The sequence below is a fragment of the Mesoplodon bidens genome, assembly GCF_964165515.1.
Source record: "Mesoplodon bidens genome assembly, chromosome: 4".
NCBI lineage: Eukaryota > Metazoa > Chordata > Mammalia > Artiodactyla > Ziphiidae > Mesoplodon > Mesoplodon bidens.
This window is the reverse complement of record NC_138160.1, coordinates 147,506,222-147,526,580: the sequence shown is the minus strand read 5'-3', so window position 1 is coordinate 147,526,580 and position 20,359 is coordinate 147,506,222. Positions and strand designations below refer to the sequence as shown.

At 53.7% G+C, this 20,359-nt stretch overlaps 2 protein-coding genes and 1 long non-coding RNA gene across 9 annotated transcripts in view; 1 reads left to right on the top strand and 2 right to left on the bottom strand.

The window, feature by feature from the left end:
• The window catches only part of RANBP3 (RAN binding protein 3), a 54,422-nt gene extending 51,522 nt beyond the window's left edge, over positions 1 to 2,900 (bottom strand). For all 7 annotated transcript variants that reach the window (XM_081232545.1, XM_081232546.1, XM_081232543.1 and 4 more), the window contains exon 1: positions 2,792 to 2,900. In XM_081232545.1, the coding sequence (XP_081088671.1) occupies positions 2,792 to 2,813 (22 nt within the window). In that variant the 5' untranslated portion in view covers positions 2,814 to 2,900. The remainder of the gene's footprint in view (positions 1 to 2,791) is intronic.
• A 113-nt stretch (positions 2,901 to 3,013) lies between these two features.
• Positions 3,014 to 4,672, top strand: LOC308616282. Its single transcript, XR_014015718.1, has 2 exons — positions 3,014 to 3,240; positions 3,516 to 4,672. It is a non-coding gene; the product is annotated as an uncharacterized lncRNA (long non-coding RNA).
• Positions 4,673 to 13,095: 8,423 nt separating this feature from the next.
• The window catches only part of RFX2 (regulatory factor X2), a 98,904-nt gene continuing 91,640 nt past the window's right edge, over positions 13,096 to 20,359 (bottom strand). The window contains exons 16-18 of the mRNA XM_081230728.1: positions 16,373 to 16,526; positions 15,345 to 15,387; positions 13,096 to 14,851 (exon numbers count right to left, since the gene is read on the bottom strand). Of these exons, the coding sequence (XP_081086854.1) occupies positions 14,736 to 14,851; positions 15,345 to 15,387; positions 16,373 to 16,526 (313 nt within the window). The 3' untranslated portion in view covers positions 13,096 to 14,735. The remainder of the gene's footprint in view (positions 14,852 to 15,344; positions 15,388 to 16,372; positions 16,527 to 20,359) is intronic.

Below are 20,359 nucleotides of genomic sequence, written 5' to 3'. Positions count from 1 at the left end.
GCTGCACATCGGGATCACCCGTGCTGTTTTCTGTCTCTATAGATGCCCAGGTGTGAGGACGGATATGCTTAGGATCCCAGTCTGGAAAGGCAGAAGCCGAGAGGGGCGTCTGAGATTAAACAACAAGTGGGAAAGCACACGTATGGCACAGTCCCTAAAGCTTCAAAATGCATAGGCAAGGAATTCCTAGTTCACATAGTGGATAAGAAATTAAAGATCCTAACAGGCTGCACAAGCCCAAACCAGAAATGGAGTGGAGAAACACATGACAATCAATTAAAGGGCAGCAGAGATATGAGAGGCATAAAAGACCACTAAGATTTCATGTTTTTGGAGACAGCTAGGCCAGAACTAGTGTCAGAGGCAAAGTACTAGGTGAGTGTGGCATTTACTAGGCAAAAACTTTAAGTACTACAAAACAGTCCGTTTTCTCTATCTTACACTTAACCTGTTCAACCACGCAATTTACAATCGACAGCTCATGTGTCAGCGCATATGCTAGAAGTGGTGTCCCTGGAAAACAGGAATCCATAATTTTCCCTTTGTGCTCAAAGGTATACCTCACCACGAAGGTCCTGACTGATGAATTCACTCATTCCTTCAACAAACATTTCTTGGACACCTATTCTGCGCCAGGCACTATCATAATTGGGGTGGGGGATCCATCAGTGGCAGAGAGAAATCCTCGCCCTCATGGAGCTTACGTTCTAGAAGCAAACAAGCAGACCTAGCACACCGGTTGGTGATAAGTGCCGTGGGGCAACATGAGGCGGGGCAGAGGGGATAGGGAACGCGGATACGATTTGAAATAGGTGGCCAGAGAAGTTCTCAACGATAAGGGAACATGTGAGTAAAAACCTACAGGAGGGGCAGGAGCGAGCCGTGGGGACACGTGCAGGAAGGCTGACTCAGGCAGAGGAACCAGCGGGCCCAAAGGCATACAGGAGAGAGGATGTGGACCACGCAAGGGACGCGGAGACAGCCAGAGTGGATAAAGCGGGGCCCGTCGGGGACAGAGTGGCGGGAGAGGAGGACAGGGAGGTCTCGGGGGCCATCTGCCTTCGGGGTTGGGAAACTGTCAGCTGGCTAAAGGTGGAAGGGAGGCCCAGGCAGCAGCAGTGGTGGTGGTGAGAAGTGGTCACCCCCGGAAAGATTTTTAAGGTAGAACTGACAAGATGTGCTGTGGCACGGGAGAGAAAGAGGAGTCAAGGGCGACATCAAGGTGTTTGGCCTGAGCCATTCAAAGGATGGACTTGCCATTTACTACAAGTGGAGAAGGACGGTGGGGTGGGCGGGTTTGGGGGAGAAAGGGGTTTTGTGTGATGTGACTATTGCACATCCAAATGGAGATGTCGAACGCGACGTCGCACGAGTCTTGAATTCAAGAAAATGAATGAGCCCAGTACACAAATACACAAAGTGTGTCATACTGACTCGCATTTATCCAGTCCCCGTTCTGCCTGTAAATGGATCTTGTGAATGGAATGCCTCAACCCTCCACCGGCTCCTTTGTCTTATCAAAGACATGCGGTGTACATGGCGGGGTGGGGGTGGGGGGTGTTCTGAAGTCAGACCACCTTGATCCACATCCCTGCTCCTTACTAGCTGTGTGACCTGCCTTGGACAAGTAACTTAACCACTCTAACTCAGCTTCCTCATGGAGAACAGGAGCCCACGGTACCTTCCTCCGGGAGCTTTTGTGAGGAGTGAGGGTTACTCCAGATCACACGCGCCCAAGGCTTTGAACAGTACCTGGTAGCACTCCAAATGCTCCAGCAGGGTGAGCACTTATTATTTGTCATTCGTGCATTCGTGCCGCTCAGTACAAACCTCAGGCCAGCAGGGAGCAGGGTATGGGGGGAAATCAGGGCCAGGCAGGTAGATCGCTTGCCTGTAGTTGTGCACCTGGACACGGAGGGAGCTAAAAATAGGCCTCAGAAAGTCTTGAAGCTACTAGAGATCTCAACGCCACGATTGATTTCATCAGACAGCGGCTGATGGGGCGCTCTCCCTGGGCCATTCGGAACTGTAACCTTGTCAAAATCGCTCAGCCAGGATGTCAGCGCTCCGCAGAGGAGGGGATCGCACAGTCTCTGTCTCTGAGAGTGCAACCAAAAAAAACGGCCGAAAAGCCGCCAGGGCTTTCAGTGGCTCACATCCTGCGGCTGGACCTAAATGAGCGGAGACGAGACGCGACTCTCGGGTCGCCAGGAAGGATCCGAGGGAACTGGCGGGAACTGGGGGGCTGAATTGGGGGTGGGCGTGAAAACAAACAGGACGTTCTCCATCCTCGGCGTGGGGCAGGCCCGCGGAGGATGAGAAGCCCACAGGACCAGGGGGTGGGCCGGTTCGGCAGCCAGGCCGGGGAAGGGGAAAAGCCAGGGTCCCCGATAACGAGGGGGCGGGGAGGGAGCGTGGCGCGCTGGGCCCGCGACCAGGCCCGGAGATCCATTTACATCCGAGGCCGAGGCGTTGAGGCCGCGCTCCCGCCCCCTTCGGCCCCCGGCCTGGCCTGCGAGGCGGAAGGGCCTCAGGGCCGCGGCCCCCGCCGTCTCCAGAGCCGTCTGGCCGGACGGTGGCAGGGCCGGGGCTACCGGGAGTGATGGGCCGGGCCGGTGAGCCCGGCCTGAGGGGACGCAATGGGGGACGGCTGCGGGACCCGCTGGGCCGCTCTCCCGGAGGAGACAGGCCCCCCGCACCCCGGGGTGCTCAGCCCTCGGGCCTGTGGCCCCCGGGCCTCCCGCCTCCCGTTCCCTGGCCGCCGGCTGGCCCCCGACGGCGCCTCCCCTACCTTCGTTCGCCAGGTCCGCCATTTTACTTCCTTAAGCCCTCCCACAAGGCCCCGCGCCGGCCCGGGCTCGTCTGCCTTCTGCCAGAAACTCCCGCGCGTGCGCACTTGCCAAGTCGACTCCGAGCAAAGCGGGCAGTTAGCGGCTGCGCGCGGAGCCCAGCGCGGAGAAGCTCTCGGGATCCGGGTCCGAGCCGGGCCAAGCTCGGAGCACGCGCCTGCGCATTAACCGCCCCCGCCTCCTTTTCCCGCCGACCGAGGGGGCGTGGGCAGGGCAGGGCGCACGCGTAGTGGGCCTCGCGCGCGCCGCGAGCAATGTGGGAATCTGCGTTCCCTGCAGCTGCGCGCCCGGAGTGGGTCTTCACGCTGCTGCTTTCCGCTTGTTTTTCGGCCTCGCACCCTCGGTGGGAGCTTGAACCGTGGAGGGCGCCGCGACCGACGCCTTCTCCTAGGTAGATCCCTGGGTCGGGGCGGGGGGCGGGGCTTTCCATGTGCGCAGTCCCGAGGCCCGGAGGGAGGCCTGTAGGGGGTCGTGGGGCGCCTTGTGTCACCCCAGGCCTCAGTTTCCCCTTCTAAGGGACCAGTACTTTAGGCAAACTTTCTGAGGCCACGTGGAGAAGTGGGTGATGGTTGGGGGAGTAGAGGTCAGAGGTTGAGGATCACTGGCCAAAGGGAAGGTTCATGGCGGGGCGGGGCACAGGTGTTGATCCGGGACTTGACCTCACAGAGCCATCAGAATGGGAGCTCCAGGACGACTGGCCCCTGAGGCCCCGTACTGAACAGCGCCTGGCACCGAGCCTCATCGAGTGTCTTCATCGATCACGTGGGCTGATGGCCACTCCCTCCCCCCCCCCCCCACGACTGAGAGGAGAATATTGGACGCCCTGGGCTCATTCGCGACTCACCTGCTACGCAACATCCCGCGGGCTCTGCCTCATCTCCTAAATAGAGCCCAGATCTCCCCAGCAGGGCTCTCTCTCCCTACTCCAGGCCAGACCATTCTCATCTCTCTCCTGGAAAACCCGATAGCATCTTTCTCTCTCTCTGCTCTCTTTCCTTTCATTCTTATGAAATAAGCAGCACACAGAGGAATCTTTCAAAAATGTGAGTTAGATCAAGGGCACATCTTTCCTCAGTGCTTCCAAAGAGCTTTCTACTGAACTTGGAATAAATTCTAAACCTCTTGTTCAGGCTTACAAAGCCCCCCTGTTTTTTGCTGCCATGCTTCCCCTTGCTCGTTGCAGTTCAGCCATATGGGTCTTTCTGTGTCCTTGGAGCTCACCAAACCCCTTCCAGCCTCAGGATCTTTGCATTGGCTGATCCCTCTGCTTGGGACTTTGTGTCCCCTTTTTTCCTGTTTGAGTCCCAGCTTCACTCCTGCTCCAGTATGATCTGGAGGAGGAGGTCCTGTAGCCTGTGGGCCACATTTTTAATTATTGGGAGAAAACCAAAAGAAGAATTGCTCATGACATGTGAAAATTGTATGGAATTTAAATTTCAGTGTCCATAAATATAGAGTTATTTGAAAACAGCCATACTTAGTCATTGACATAATGTCTATGGCTGCTTTTGAGCTGCAGAAGCAGAGCTGAGCCCTTTTAACGGACTGTCGGGACAACAAACTTAAAATATTTACTCTTTGTGGCTTTATAGAAGTTTGCCAACCTCTAATCTAGGACACGTGTATTTACATGGTTGTTCTACACATTTCTGTACAACCAGTGGGGTGTGGTGAATGTTTAACAACAGCTGCTTCTCTGGGGGGGGAATGTGTGTTTCTGTCTGTCTGTGTTTCTATGTGTGCCTGGGTGTGTATAGTTTATTGTAAATTTTACTATTTTCCCATCACTTTAAGTCTTGAAGACAATAAAACAATAAATTGGACCCTGGCTTGTAGTGCTGATTTTCTTGGTATAAGTAAGTATACTTCAACTATGGCTGATTTCAAGCTACCAATGTGAATGTCACTAACCAGAGTTGAGCAGAGGTGTGCGGTAGCACACTTAGATTTTTTTTTTTTTTTCCTTCTGGAGCCTGCTGCTTTCTTGCTGCAGCTCCCAAAACAGCATCAGCATCACCTGGAAATCTGTTGAAAATACAGACTCCCAGGCCCCAACCCAGACCTGAATCAGAATCTGCATTTTAGCAAGATACCCAATAGACACCTGATTTTGCTACCCTGGCTTTTGCCTCCAGGCTGAAGGCACAGGCCACAGAGCTTGGTTAGAAATTCTTCAGGAATAGCTAGAATGTCACTTTTGGTCACCCGCAGTGCGTAGACTTAGGTTTGCTCATTTCTAGCTTATTGGTATCACTCTATTCAGTACATTTTGTTATCTATAACTTCTCTTGAGTAAGTGTTATTAGTTTAGGTTTACATTAAGTAGGTACTGTATATCACCATTTCAAGTATAAAACCAATAAGCCACAAATAGGAGATAACTGTTTATCACGAATAGGAGATAAACATGAAAACAAAGCAATGTTTTTAAATTCTGGGTAGATACTATTGCCTGCCAAGGTGCTGTGCCCCAAGCCTGCTTTTTTTTTTTCTTTTTTAATGTAAAGAGATGAGCAAAGTATTGGAGGCATATTAAAGGCACATTATCACTCAACTGAAAACGCGATGAGGAGTGAAAGAGAATTGAAAATGGGGTAACTCTAATCCACGAGATTCCTTGTCATTTAATGCCCTGTCTGCATGTCTCCAAAAGTCATTTCATATACCACATCCATCCCACACTTCGGGAAACTCCCAGCAACATGTCACCACTTGCTAAATATAATCCAGTTGTGGTTTTTTAAGGGACGTGGAGAGATGCTAAACCCATCAGCCTGATGAGCCGACTCAATCTCCCTTGGTTTCACAATTCTTATCCAAGTGCTGAGGCTGCCAACATCGTGCCCCTTAGTTGTTCCTTTGCTTTCTTTGTCTCCTCTAACACATTAATTTAGTCAACGTTTTTGTTTTTGTTTGGCTGCACTGGGTCTTCGTTGCTGTGTGCGGGCTTCTCATTGTGGTGGCTTCTCTTGTTGCAGCGCATGGGCTCAGTAGTTGCGGCACGCAGGCCCTAGAGTGAGTGGGCTTCAGTAGTTGCGGTGTGCGGGCTTAGTTGCTCTGTGGCATGTGGAATCTTCCCAGACCAGGGATTGAACCCGTGTCGCCCGCATTGGCAGGCGGATTCTTGACCGCTGTGCCACCAGGGAAGTCCTCAACATTTACTTATTAAACAAATATTTGTTGATTACCTACTGTGGTGGTTTTAAAATGGCCCCAAATTCTTTGACCCTCTTCCCATCAAGAGGTGACGTCTCAAATGCCACCTGATATCACTTATATGTGGAATCTAAAACATGACACAAATGAACTTATCTACAAAGCAGAAACAGACTCAGACATAAGAGAACAGACTTCTGGTTGCCAAAGGGGAGGGGAAGCGGGGGAGGGATGGATTGGGAGTTTCGGATTAGCAGGTGCAAACTATTAAGTATAGGATGGATAAACAACAAGGTCCTACTGGGAACTATATTTAGTATCCTGTGATAAACCACAATGGAAAAGACTATGAAAAAGAATGTATGTGTGTATATATATATATATATAATATATATATGTATATATAATATACATATATATAATATATATATATATATTATATATATATTATATATATATATATTATATATATATTATATATATATGTTATATATAATATATATATATAACAATCACTTTGCTGTACAGCAGAAGTTAACAACATTGTTAATCAACTATACTTCAATTAAAAAAAAAAAAGAGGTGAGGGCTCTGTTTCCCATGAATGGGAGTGGCTGGTTACTGGTCCATCAGTAGAGTCCGTGGAAATGACAGAATGTGACTTACGAGGCTGGGTCATGACAGGGACAAAGGATGCAACTTCTGCCTGCTTTGCTGGAACAGTTGCCCTAAAAGCCTTCAGCCTTCATGGATGCTGTCCACCCGCCCTGAGGCTGCCATTCTATAAGGAAGCTGAAACAGACACTGAAAGGCAAAGCCCTGAGAGAGACCTGCCCAACCTGGCCCTTCCTGTTTCTTACCCCCATGAAAGATAAATGACAGTTGCTGTTATGAGCCAAGCCACTAAGTTTAGGAATATTTGTTACACAGTGGTATATATCCACTGCACCTCCTGTGCCTGACACACTTCTACATGACACTCTAGTAGAAGATCTGCAGGAGAAGCACTCTAGACAGAACAGTGAGTGCAAAGGTCCTGAGGCAGGAACCAGCTTGCTGAGCTGGGAACAGAGTGGAGCTCAGTGTGGCCAGGGCAGAGTGAGCGAGGGGCCATGCAGGGCCTTGTAGGCCATAGAGTTCTCAGAGGAGTTTGAGGTTTTTCCCAAGACAAGGGTTGGAAGTGGGAGATGGAGGGATCCAGATGGTTTCCCTTGACCATCTTACCTCTCTGCTGCCTGCTTCCTCCTTGGCTCATCAGGAGACAAGTCCGAGGAACCCCCAACCCACCGAGCCCGGGCTGAGCTCTGAGAACTGGGAACTTCCTTCTCTACAGCCAAGTTGGAAAACAGCTTCTGTAGTTGGGCCCAGGAAAAAGGGCTTTCACAGCTGTAACTCTGTTCTCATCTTCCCATCATGGGCAGGGAGCTGGCCCCGTGAAGTATCTGCTCTGTGCCCAGCCCCACGCAAAGGGTGAGGACCCAGATATTAATCAGCTACAGTTCCTGGCCTCCTCTGCTCGGCAGCCCCACCCCCCACGCCACCTCCGCGCCCCCTGCCCCCCGCCCCGCAGTCCACGGGGTCAAGTTCTTGACAGCAAGGTGTCCATTGTGGCTGACGCTGAGGCCAAGAGGGGGACCCCTGACTCGAGCTGGGTGCACTAGCTTCTCTCACTCCCATATTCTGCAGCAGCTAAATGTGGTATGGAGCTAGGAGGAAATGCTGATCGTACTCTATTTTATTTGTAATTAAAAAGATTTAATCTTCAATTTAAAATAAATTCAGACTTACCCTAACCCTAAAAAAAAAGAAAAAAATGCAAGTTTACAAAGAAGTTGCAAAAATAGTACCAAGAAATTCCATACAGCCTTCACCCAGCTTCCCCAAATGTTAACATCTTACGTAAACAGCACGATGATCAAAACCAGGAAATTCACACTGACACAGTAGGACTCACTAGCGTAAAAACCTATTCAGGTCTCATCTGCTGACTGCCAGTGTTTTGTTCCTGTTCCAGGATCCAGTCCAGGATTCCTTGTTGCATTTAGATGTCATCACTCCTGTTTCATTTAGTCTGGATTAATTCCTCTTATTTTTCCTTCACCATGACACTGGTGAGGCATGCTGCTCAGCTATTTTGCAGAATACCCTTTCATTTTGGGTCTGTTGACTGTTTCCTCCTGATTAAATTCAGGTGATGAAGTTTTGGTGCAAATAACATGGATTAACCTATCAGGAGGCACCTGATGTCGATTTGTACCATTTACATCTCAGATCACTGGTGTCGGCCAGTTTACCACTGATACTTTTCCTTTTGTAGTTATTGAATATCTTGTGGGGAGATAAATAAATAGGGAATAGTTGAGGAAGAGGAGAGGCAGACGGAGAAGAGGCAGCTAGCTCTTGCACTCTATTGCTTGTGGTCTTTCCATGCATGATTGCAATTTTAGTAAACAAAACAGCCTCCATTCTAGGCAAAATTCCGAGCTGGCTGGTTTCCCCGGGTAAAAAGGAAGAGGCTGTGTCACATAGTGACCACAGCGGGGCAGCAGAGGATTGGGAATGAAATCAAAACTGGGCTCTAGGATGAAAAGGCAGTTCAGTTCCTTCTAAGTAAATAAACTTGCAGAAACTCAAAGGCTTTGCCCCAGCTGAGGCCTGGCATCTTCTGGGAAACAGGTCAGGTAGTTGCTGGCTGCTCTGATTACACTCCCAGCACTAGGCATGCGCCACGTCCAAAACAGGGGCTCTTTATCCTGGGAGGGCTTCAGGGGGGCCTGAGAATCCCTTCTGAAACTGCCTACAAAACTCATGGGTACTGAGGGTGTATCGGTTTGGAGACTGCTTGCAAACCCCCCAAAACACCTGTGTCAAATGTGAGCAAGTGGAAAATTTGCTGGAAAGTGATGAGCATGCTCCTGAGATCAGAGAGAAAAGAGAAGAAACTGGGCAGCTCCACTGGGTCTTGGGAATCAGTGGGTCACCCCCAAGAATGCTCAAACCTCAAGCGCTTTCAGTCTTATATTCAGCTCACAATTCAGATTCTGAGGAGGAGGTGTCAGATGCGTCCAGCATGGCAGGGCACGTTATTAATCCCTGCCCCCTCCTGCTTTCCCTGACTCTATCCACTTTATGCTCCGGTCAGTTATTCACTGAGCAAGAGCCTTTAGGTAGAGGGGTCCAGTGGACAGTTGTACAGAAGAGGGCTGACAGAGGGGAGTTTGACGTCCATGTTGAAGTCATGGGCCGTCACTCCCGGGATGCAACCCCCAGTGCCCGCCAAGATCTAGAAAGCCCTCCCTGTCTCCCTCCCAGCTCACCCTGGGCCACCTCACATGTCAAGCCCGTCCCCTCCGTCCCCTCAGCCAGGAGCAGCCTCCTTCAGTGTGTGCAAGTGCCCACTTACAGATGGTGTTTCAAACAGTGGGAAGAAGGGTCACTGCCCAGAAGGAATCGGAGTGTTATGTCCAAAGAAGGTGGAACAGATAGATGCTCGGTAGCAAAACCCCACAGGCGTCCATCACAGAGGATCCTCAAAGGGATCCATGACCTCAGCACAGGTGAGAACTAGTCTCTAGGACTGTGGCTTTCAATACGTATGTATGTTCAGTACACTTTACATGCAGCCCAATCCTGTATGTGTATGTACACAGACATCGTATAACATTGAGATGTTACAAAGCCATAGTTATCTTTGCTAATTACACTGACACTCCTGATCTTTTCTATTTCGATCTTGGTCCATTACAAAGAAAAACGGGTCAAATCCACCGACTTGATGTCATAGCCGCTTGGCCTGCTGCTCTAGCAGCCCTCCTGCCTCTGGTCCCCTGCCTTCATCTGCACTGCAACACTTTGACCCCCCGCCGGCCTGTACCATCTTCACAAGTACCTAGTGACCCTTGCTTCCATTTTCTTCGTGTGTGATCCGCGCGCCAGAATGGCTTTCTAAAGCCCAGCTTCGATTATATCAAAAAATGGTGGTGGTGGCCTCCTGAATGAATTTGACTTTATCTGTGCAAGATTTGGGAAATACAGTATTGAGCAAGGCAGATCAGAGCTACTCACCCTCAGAGCTCATGGGAAAGAGATTTGCCAACAATCACAATAAAGTATAGTACAGGAAATACGGGGTAGAAGGGATCCATCCTAATCTAGCTGGGGATCTTCCAGGAAGGCTTCCTGGAGGAGGTGTCAGTTAAGATGAATGCTAAAGAGGAAGGGTTGTGTGTGTGTGGAGTGGAGTTTAGGTGGGAAGAGCAATGAAGGTGAAAGAGCCTGAAATGAGACACTGGGGTGAGTTGCAGGAGCAAGAAGTCAGAGCAGGGACTTCCCTGGTGGTCCAGCGGTTAAGACTCCACACTCTCATTGCAGGGGACCGGGGTTTGGTCCCGCACACTGCAACTAAAGATCCCGCATGCCGCAACTAAAGTGCAGCCAAATAAATAAATATTTTTTTAAAAGATCATGCTATCTTAAAAAAAAAAAAGTCAGAGCAGCAAGTGGGTCACGGGAGGAAAAGACGAGTGACAAGTGATATGGCTGCCAAGGTGTGAAAGATGCAGAGAACTGATAATAATGAGAATGCTATTACCGGGTGGTTCTCACCTGGGGGCAGGGGACACTTGGCAATCAGTATCTGGAGATATTTATGGTTTTCGCCACTGGGGGTGTGGTGCTAGTGGGCCAGGGATGCTGCTCAACGCCCCCCAGTGTCCAGAACGGCCCCCCTCCAACCCAAAGACTTAGCCAACCCCAAATGCCAAAGGTGCCAAGGTTGAGAAACAATTGTTGAATGCTTACTCCAGTACTTTCTATAAATTAACTTATTTAAATCTCACAACAACACTGTGAGGTAGGAGTTTTCACTACCCTTTTTTCCCAGATGGGGAAACTGATCTAAGTAATTTACCTGAGGGCACAGCTAGTGTCCAAGCCCGGCTGCCCTGCTGCATCTCCAGGCGGGGAGGTCTCAGGGAGTGGCCAGGAGGAAGGAACCAGTGGCCATGTTAGGGGCAGTCTGGAGGAGGAAGGAGGGACGGAGGGCATGCAGGTGGCCCTGGGTTTCTGGCTCGGGCAGTGGGATGGGGGTACAGGCAGGAGGTCTGGATTGTCAGATGCTGAGCTCCTGTCTTGCCCTTTGAAGGGCGAGGCACCCACAAACCTCTGAGCCGTGGTGGGCGGGCAGCCGTGGAGCAAGTCAGCAGCACGTGGATGAGGTCATGGAGGGTGTGGAAGGAGCAGGACCCAGGTGCAGGGGGTGGGGGGGCAGCTAGAGAAGTGGGAGGAAAACTGGGGTGGGGGTGACACTCCCAGCCAGGGAGAATCTCTCCCTTCTTACTTAGTATTCCTGCAGCTGATGTGTGTGACGCACACACATGCACACCTCGCATCTCACTTCAGAGTTCTTGCTACCAGAGAGTTCTTGGAGGCTAGAATGCCTATGGGTCCCCCTGCAACCCTCCCAAACTGTGGCTTATTGAACTCTGACTCGTGGCCATTAGGGTTATAATGATCACCAGGAACCCAGGTTCCTTCTGTCTCATTGCTTTGCCATCCTTATTTTATGATGTCCACCTTGAGGTCCAAGATGGCTGCCAGGGCTCCAGCCATCCTGCTTGCATTTCAGCCAGCAGCCTCATTTTCCCCATGTGCACAATGGTGGACGGGGTTAACACCAACCTTGGAAGACTGTCAAAAAGAAGAGAAGAATGGACCACAGTGGCGAGAAGCCACTGTGATTGGTCAGGACCTCCTGGAGGCTCTTGGTAGAACTGGGTCCCCCTTTCGCTGTGCCTGTGCCCCGGAAACCTACCCAACGGGCCACCCGAGGGACTCGATGGCCCACGGGCCTTTGGCAGCCTCCCCTCCCCTCCTCATCTCCTCTCCAGCTCCTGGGGCAGGAATCACGTGGGCATCTCCTGTGCTCAAGAGCCTCGCCAGCCACCCAGGTCCTAAGGTGCTCTCCCCTCCCAGGGACCCTGCCGCCTGGCCCCGGGCCGGGATCTCCAAGGGGGAAGATTGGGGGGCGGCTCCTGCTCCCCGCAAGAGCTGGTGCTGCTCAGAGGGCCTCGGGCTGAAATCGTGAACCACGGGAGCGTAGGGACAAGTCTGGGTTCCGCTGGGTTCTCAGAGCCTGGCAGAGAAATCGGCCTGGAATCAGGGCCTGGCCACCCGGCTGAGGGGAGGCTGCGTTTTTGCGTCCTGAGGGCTCCTCCCCAGGACTGGCCACAGTATTTGTGGGGCCCAGTGCAAAATTAAAGCATGGGCCCTTTGGTGGAAAGCTCTTAAGAATTTCAAGATGGTGGCAGCAGAGCCTTAAGCCAAGCGCAGGCCCTGGAGTTCCCAGCCTGGGATAGCGATGGATGATTTTAGTGTCACCTGGGGTCCCCAGGGCCTCCACCCCGGACAGAGGGGCCTGGGCTGGGGCCAAGGCTGAGCATCTCTGGTGGCACACGGGGCACCAGCCTGGCCCCTGAGAAGCAGCTTTTATGGGCGACTAACAGGGAACTGCGTCCACGTTTCTGGAACATCCTCCCACCTGTGGGCCCTTCCTGAGCGCATCGCTCTCCTCTGCAGGGTTTCTTCAAAGTCCTATAATCCCCTGTGTCACGGTCCCCCAGAGTGGGTGGTCACAACAGTATGGATGCCCGGCCCGCACCTTAAGCCCACGAACCAGGCTCTCTGGGGATGGGGCCCAGGAACTGGCGATTTCAGAAGCTCACGCCCTGATTCTTAGGGGGTTCTGAAGTTCGGGCCCCACCGCTTTACCAGATAAACCCCGTAAACAACCAGTGGGCTGTGTCAGCGGCCGGAGCGTGGATTTATTCTGCGTCTGAACCAGTTTAGTCTGTTTACAAACAGTCTCGCCCATCCTGGGCTGAGAGTTGTTTTCTTGCCCTCTCTGGCCCTGCTAAATGCTCCTTGTGTAACATTCCCCAGAGAGCCGGAGGAAAGCACCGCAGCCCTCCCTTCCTGGGCTCGTGTGGCCCAGGTCTGGCCAGGCTGGCTGTGCCAGGGCCAGGGGAGTGTGGGAGGGAGGGCTGCGTCCTCCAAGGCCACTGGAGTGGGCGGCGGGACAAAGGCTGCAGTGTGGATTGTGACCCACAACGGGCACGTTCAGTGTGTTTATTGCAACGGGAAACGAGAACGGGCTCGGAAGGCTGGTGTCTTTACTGTCATTTATATTCCTCCTCGCAGAATCCGGCAAAGGACTAGACAGAGCGTAAGGCAGAAATGTGGAAGAAAAGGCAGGCATCACAATCCAGGAGCCGTGAGCTTGAACGTCTCCCAGGAAAGGAGATGTAGCTTTAGAGACATTCCTTCTGTCTGAGTTCATCTGAGTCTGCAACTTTAAGACCACACGCACATTGTGATCATGACGGGCTTTTGGTTTCTTAAAATGAGATTTCTCGTCCTTCCCTGCTGCTCTCCCCAGGCACCTGCGGGTGCCAGGGATGCACAGCGCTCCTGCTTGTCGAGAAGTAGGGTTTTTAAAGGCCTCGTGAGTTTACATTAGTACCTTCTGCATGAATGAGAAAACAACACGGGGGACTGAATATACTGCGATATACACATTCATAAGGAATGTTCTAATAACAGAGCACAAAACTATTTGTATGAACATATTTCCAAAAGGAGAAATTATTGCATTTGAGAAGCCGATGCTTCTTAGACCAGAGGTTTGTCTTTCTTCTTTGCAGCTGCTTCGGGAGCAGAACTCTGGCACAGGGCTTACTGGTGCAACATGTTACGAGGGACACAGATCCGGAGAGTTTCGAGGTCAGGGCTGGGACAGCCCTTGGGATTCATTTGTCCCCAGAGAAGAGTTTGGACCCTGAGCAGTTCAAGATGGGACCTACCGGGGTCACAGTGCTCTGGGATCGCTACTTCAAAGGCAGACATTCTGGAAGGTTCTGTGGAGCGGGGCTCAGGCACGGCTGTTCGTGCACAGACTTGGCAGGATGGCTGCCCTCGAAAGGCGCAGCGGAGACCCTGACCTCCCGGCCCCCTTGGAACAAACTCATTCCAGACCTCACAGTTTAACTTGACGTTGGCTGTGAACCTGGACAGATCCCCAGTCCTTCTGGTTGCTGATCAAGCTTCTGGGTTTGATTTTGAAAGGCTCCACAATGTCATGGCATGAGCGGGCCTGCTTCGGTGACTTGTTCTTTGAGCCATGTGGGGCCGTGGGCTGCGCGCCGTCCGGGGACGCAATTGGCGGTTGCTTCTGATCCCTTTGGGGTCTAGAGACGGGGCGCCTGGCGGCCGGCAGGGCAGGAGGCCACGGGGAGAGGACCGAGATGGCCTCTCCCCACCACAGGGCCTGAGGGGGGCTGCAGGGACATGGCCAGCTTGGTGCTGCCCAACGGCTGTGGGACATCCCTTCCTCCCCGGGACCCGCCAGAGTTTTTTCAAATCAGGGTGAAAATCGGAACCAGCTGGCAGGGGGAGATGCCCAAAGTGGAGGTAGCGACTCGCTCAGCACAGCCCCTTCCAGCTCTGGAGGCGGATGTTTGTGGTGGGGGAAAGAACATTCAGAAGAAGGAAAAGGGGTCTGGGCGCCCCATCTGAGCCTCGGCCGTGCGCGCAACGGTTTTCCTCTTGAGGGAGAGCGTGTCCTTTAAGGGCGCCCTGGCCTGGGGGCCCCAGCACTCAGAGTAAAGGTCACTTCATCCAGGAGGCGCTACCGCGGCGGAGCTCTGGGACTGGAGCCGGGGCAGCGCGGCCCAGCTAGACGCCCTGCAGCGGGTGGTTGGGGTCGCTGCGCTCCCGCTTCACCAGGGGCTCGCCCCGGCCTCGGGCCTCCGAACGGGCCTCGCTGCCTCCACGGTCCTCGCTGAGGTCATCTGTGGAGGCGGGGTGGGGCGCGGGGCACATCTTCAGGGGGCGCGAAGGGGCCAGGGCAGGGCACTGCCTCCGCCTGGGCCTGGGTTGACCCAGTCAACCTGGAGGCCTTCCTCCCCATGACCAATGCCCACGTGCCTGGGCCGTGCTGCCGGCAGCGTCGCCCTTGGCGGTTGGGCCCCCCCCACCTCCGTGGGGCAGGGGATGGGCCCCCAGGCCGGGGCACTCTCTGGCCCGCCTGCCCTGCTCCCCCTCTGGACGTGGCCGCAGGAGGCCCTCACCCAGCCAGCCCCCACCCCGGCACCAGTCCTGGCCGTGGCCCTGCCCTGAGGGGCCTGGTGTGCAGGGACCCAGGGAGCAGGACTAAACGTAATCCAGCAGGAGGGGGCCCTCTGCTCTGAGCCCCCAGTGGGCTGCTGTCCAGTGTCCCCGCCCCAGGGGCCGCCCTGATCGCCACCAGGCCCAGGACAGGAGGGAAAGCCCAGACACACCCACCTTTGTCGAGCAGTGTCAGCGACAGGGAGGCAAGATCGTTGAACTGAAAGAGAGAAGCCCGGAGTGAGGGCCCTCCGCAGAGCAGGTGCCGGGGAAGGTTAGCAATGTTCTCGTCCACAGAGGAATCGGGCTTTTGCTTTGTAAGTGAGAGGGCTTCTGCCGTGAGAAGCGGCCCTGAGGCTGCTGGGTGTCTGGGTGTGGCCCCTCTAACACTTTCCAGGGCCCTGCTGGGAGCCGCTGGAGGGCTGTGGCCTCTGAGTGGTCAGTGAAGGAAGAGCCGCTATTTATCACGGGCTTATCACGTACTAAAAGCTCTACAAGTGTCGCCTCATTTCTTCCTTGAAACAACCCTGTCATGACCCAGCAATTCTGCTCCTCGGGCTATACCCCAAAGAATGGAAACGGGTGTTCAAACAAAATGTGTACATGAATGCTCACAGCAGCACGATTCACACCAGCCAAAAGGTGGAAACAGCCCATCTATCAACAGATCAGCCAAGTGGTGCACATCTGTGCAATCAAACAGTATTTTGCCATAAGGACAGAAGCACCGACACTCGCTACCACATGGACTGACCCTGAGAACACGATGCTCAGTGAGAGAAGCCAGACACAGAAGGACACACAGGGTGTGATTCCATCGATGGGAAACGTCCAGAACAGGCCGATCCACAGAGACAGAGAGTGGGTTCCTGGTTGCCAGGGGTTGGGGGGTTTACTGCCAAGGGGGTGGGGTTTTCTTTTGGGGTGATGGAATGTTCTGGAACAAGATAGGTGGTGGTTTCACAACGCTGTGAATGTACTAAATGCCACTGAATTGTTTCCTCTGAGATGGTTAAAAAGGTAAATTTTACTTTCTGTGTATTTTACCACAATGAGGCAGAAATCCTGCCCGGGACACGTAAGTAGGGGACGGAGGAGCCAGAGTCTGTCCTGTTTGGGCAGGCAAGCTTTTTCCCACCCGCCGCCTGCCCCCCACGTGTTCTCTTGGGCCCCAAGGCCGGCCCTCTCATCCCGGGGGCACTCACCTCTCCCATCACGGCAATGGGCGTCTCCCCAGTGGCCTCGGCGACGCGGTGCTCCACCAGGTAGAACATGTACTCGTCGTAGAGCAGCCGGATGAGGTGGAAGGAGCCAAAGCTGGCAGCGCTGCGCAGCGTGAGGTCGCGGATCACCATGGAGCTGAGGTGGCAGACACGGGCTGGCACCTCCGGGACGCCAGGCTCCCCTCCAGCCCCAAGCTGGCCTGTGAGGGGCCTGCCAGCCTCCCAGACCACCCCACGGCCTTTCCCATCCTCCCCATCCTTAGCCAGCAGTTGTAGGTGCCTAAAAACAAGATTCAAGTTCAGGGCACGTTTGCCTCTTTCATCCAAAGGAGGGGTTGGCAAACTGCAGCCCAAGCCAGACCAGATCCAGCCTGCCAGCCAGGAATGGTTTTTACAGTTTTGAATGGTTGGCAAAAAAAGTCAAAAGAACTATATTTCACGACACATGGAAAGTACCTGAAATTCACACTGCAGCGTCCATTAATAAAGTTTTATTGGCTGTGCCTGTCGTTGATGTGCTGTGTGCCTGGAAAACTTTATCCCTCAAAAAGATCTACTATCTGATTCTTTCCAGAGAAAGCGAGCGCTGATCTAAAGGAGTTATTTAACGTGGTACCCGACCAAAAACCCTGGCCTATACGTGCACTGCCACGTGGCCCCAAACACCTGGACACTCCAGCTCAGAACTCACCTACTCTCAGTGACGTCTAATCGCTGTGGTAGCAAGAAAAGAAACAGGAAGGGATAAGACAGGAGAGGAACCACAGGGCGTCGCCCCGGGGTGGCCCTGCTGCCCTGGAGTCCAAGCATCCAGAACCTGGCGAGATCAGTCAGAGCACCCAAGCTGCAGCCATCAAATCATTTCCATCTGTGTAAACACCTCTCCCCCGGCTCCTGTCCGGGGAGTCTGTTAACGACTTTGGCTTTCAAAGCAATGTTTGCTCAAATAACCTTTTTATTTAGTTATTTATTTTTGGCTGCATTGGGTCTTCATTGCAGTCAGTGCTCAGGCTTCTCACTGAGGTGGCGTCTCTTGCTGCGGAGCACAGGCTCTAGGCGCGCGGGCTCAGTAGTTGTGGCTCGCAGGCTCTGGAGAGCGGGCTCAGTAGTTGTGGCGCATGGGCTTCGTTGCTCCGCGGCATGTGGGATCTGCCTGGAGCAGGGCTTGAACCCGTGTCCCCTGCATTGGCAGGTGGATTCTTAACCGCTGCACCACCAGGGAGGTCCCTCAAAGAATCTTTTGAAAATTTAACGAGCCTCAGTTTATCTTTTAACAGGTTGAAACTGCTGCTGCTTGCGTGTTAGCAATGGGGCATGCGGGCAAGTCAGCAAAGACAGGCGACAACAAATCAGTTTACTTGATTCTTCTTGCATCTTCCCAGGCCAATGTGCAGACACGCTCTGACGGCACTTTGGTTCAGCAGTGGCAAAGGAGAGCTGGCTCCAGCCGGCTGTGGCTTCGAGATGCCCCGGAAGGGCAACCAAGGAGGGGACCCGGGTGGTGCCTGCCTGTGTCCAAATGAGCACGTTAGGAAGCAAAGGTCACCTGAAGAACGTTCACAAAGAATGAACACAAAGGCCGCGTAAGTGGGCACAGGGAACAGGCTCGGGGTTCGGGATGTGTTTTCTGCTCAGAAGCTCCTTTGGCTCTGTATGGCTGACCCCCTAAAGGTAAGCGAGTGAACACAGACCACGGGTCCCTGGGAAGGGGGCCCTCACCCCCTCCCACCCTCCTTTCCCCACGTCTGGAAGCGGTGCTTGGTTTTCATGCTGCTGCCGGTAACACAGGCCTGGAACGACGCTGCTTGCATTTCAAAGTGTTAAAACGTGGTCTGTGCTGCTGCTGCTCTGACAGGAGACCCCCAGGCCCGAATGCGTCGAGCCACCCTCCCTCTCTGTGCCCACCCAGAGGGGTACCCGGCACCCTTCCCTGCAGGACCCCCTGGCTCGGGCACTGGTACCCGGCACCCCCCAAGCCTCAGTGTCTGGTTTGAAGCTTTGGCTCGAGAGGCTTTTCTGAACCGTCTCCATGGCCACCTTGGTATGTTTTGGGTTCTCCAAACAGGCTTGCGACTTTCTGCAGTGGGAACATCAGTGAAACTCCACTGGGAGAAGCTGGACTCGAGCCCAGCCGTCAGCTCACCCAGCCCCTGCCCACCGCTGTCCATTTGCTGGTGGACGCTACAGAGACAAGTCCCTTAAACTCAACAAGCTGGAGTCAGGTGGAGCCTCCGTCGTTACAGAGAAAAGCAGCCCCCTCGCACGGAGGGCACAGCCACTTTCAAGCCTCGGCTGGGTTCTCATCTCTGCAGTGTAAGTCACGGGGTCACCCTGCCAGTCCCGATTCCTCAGGTCACGACTTCCGGCCACGGGGGCGGGGGCTGAGTCCCCACCGGCTTTCTCTGCAGCCACCGACTCCGACTCCGTTCCTCCCCCATCACCCCAGTGTTGCTTTATCGCACTTTTTGACGAAATCCTGTTCCCTCTGTGGTGATGGGGTGTAGTCCACAGCTGAGCCACGTGGTCAGTCAGGCTTACAATCCCTTTCTTGTTCATTCATCACTCAACATTCGGATGCTGAGAAGCGGCAGTGAACAAGGGCGACGTCCCGGCTCTTGAGGAGACACGGGTGATTGTCGAGGAGACAGGCAACGGACAAGCAAACGGAGAACGGGGTGACAGGCAATGGAAGAAAAGCCAGGCGCAGGGGACAGAGGTCGAGAAGGGGAACGCTATTTCACTCGGGAGGTCTACAGGCTTCTCTGAGGATGATCGGGCCACAGGGCTCCCTGGGGAAGGAGGCTCCAGGCAGGGGAGGGCAGTGCAGAGGCCCTGAGGCCAGCAGGCCAGGGCAGAGCATGAGGACGGCGCTGGGGACAGGGAGTGACTGGGCCAGCAGCTGGCCGAGGGGTCAGGAAACTCTCCGTTAAGAGCCAGACGGTTGTCTTCTGCTCGTCACTGCTCAACGCTGCTAAGGATCTGTACACGAATGGGCCTGGCCTCATGCCAATAACATTTATCTGCACAGCCAGGTGGACAGCGACCTGAGCCCTGGGCCACAGCTGGCTGGCGGGCTGTCCTGCACGGCCTGCAGGCAGACAACAGCTGATTGCCTCCGTTTAACAAAACGCTCCACTTCCACGTGTTTATCGCTGATTGGGACCGGAACTCCACCGCAGGGCTTCTCTGGGTGAGCACAGCCCACGTTTTCCGGGCCGGGCAGGGTTCCCCGCTCCCGTTCGCCCAGGTGAGAAGTGCAGCGTGGGAACAGCTTTCCCTCGGCATCCTGACTACACGGCTCCCCTGCCTCCTGGGCCCTGCATGGCCGCACCCAAGTCTGATGCTGCTCTGGTTCCTGGCCTGCAGTGTGACCTGCTGTTTTCTCCCTGGAAGCCTTTATGATCTTCTCTTATCCTAGGTGTCTGAATGTCACAGTGAGGCTTGGAAGCTCATCCACTGGGCGGGGAACCCGGCAGCTCGCGGAAACTTGAGCCCTTAGTTATTATTTTCTTTCCCTCCGTTTTCTCTCTCTTAAAAAAAAAAAATTCCTATCAGCTGGATAGTAAACTGCCGGGATTGATCCTTTCATGTCTTTTTCTTTCTCTCTTGGTTTTCTTTCATGGGTTCTCTTTCTCACGTTCTTTTTTCTTTCTCCATATGTTTTTCTCTCTCATGTTTACTTTCTGTGACGGTTAGTCTTCTGTGTCAGTGATGGGCAGTGATTCAGTGAAACATTAGTCTAGGCGTTGCCATGGTTCCCGTCCACCATCCCTCGACTTGAGGTGGAGAAGCTCAGCCTCCACACTGGGGGTGGGCCTCACCTAGTCAGCAGAGGGGCCTTGGGAGCAAAACTGAGTTTTCCCGGAGGAGGAAGGGGTCCCCGCCTGCGGACAGCAGCATCTGCTCCCCGGCTTGAGCGTCCAGCCCGCCAGTCCCTGCTACGGACTTCGGACGTGCTGGCCCCGCGAT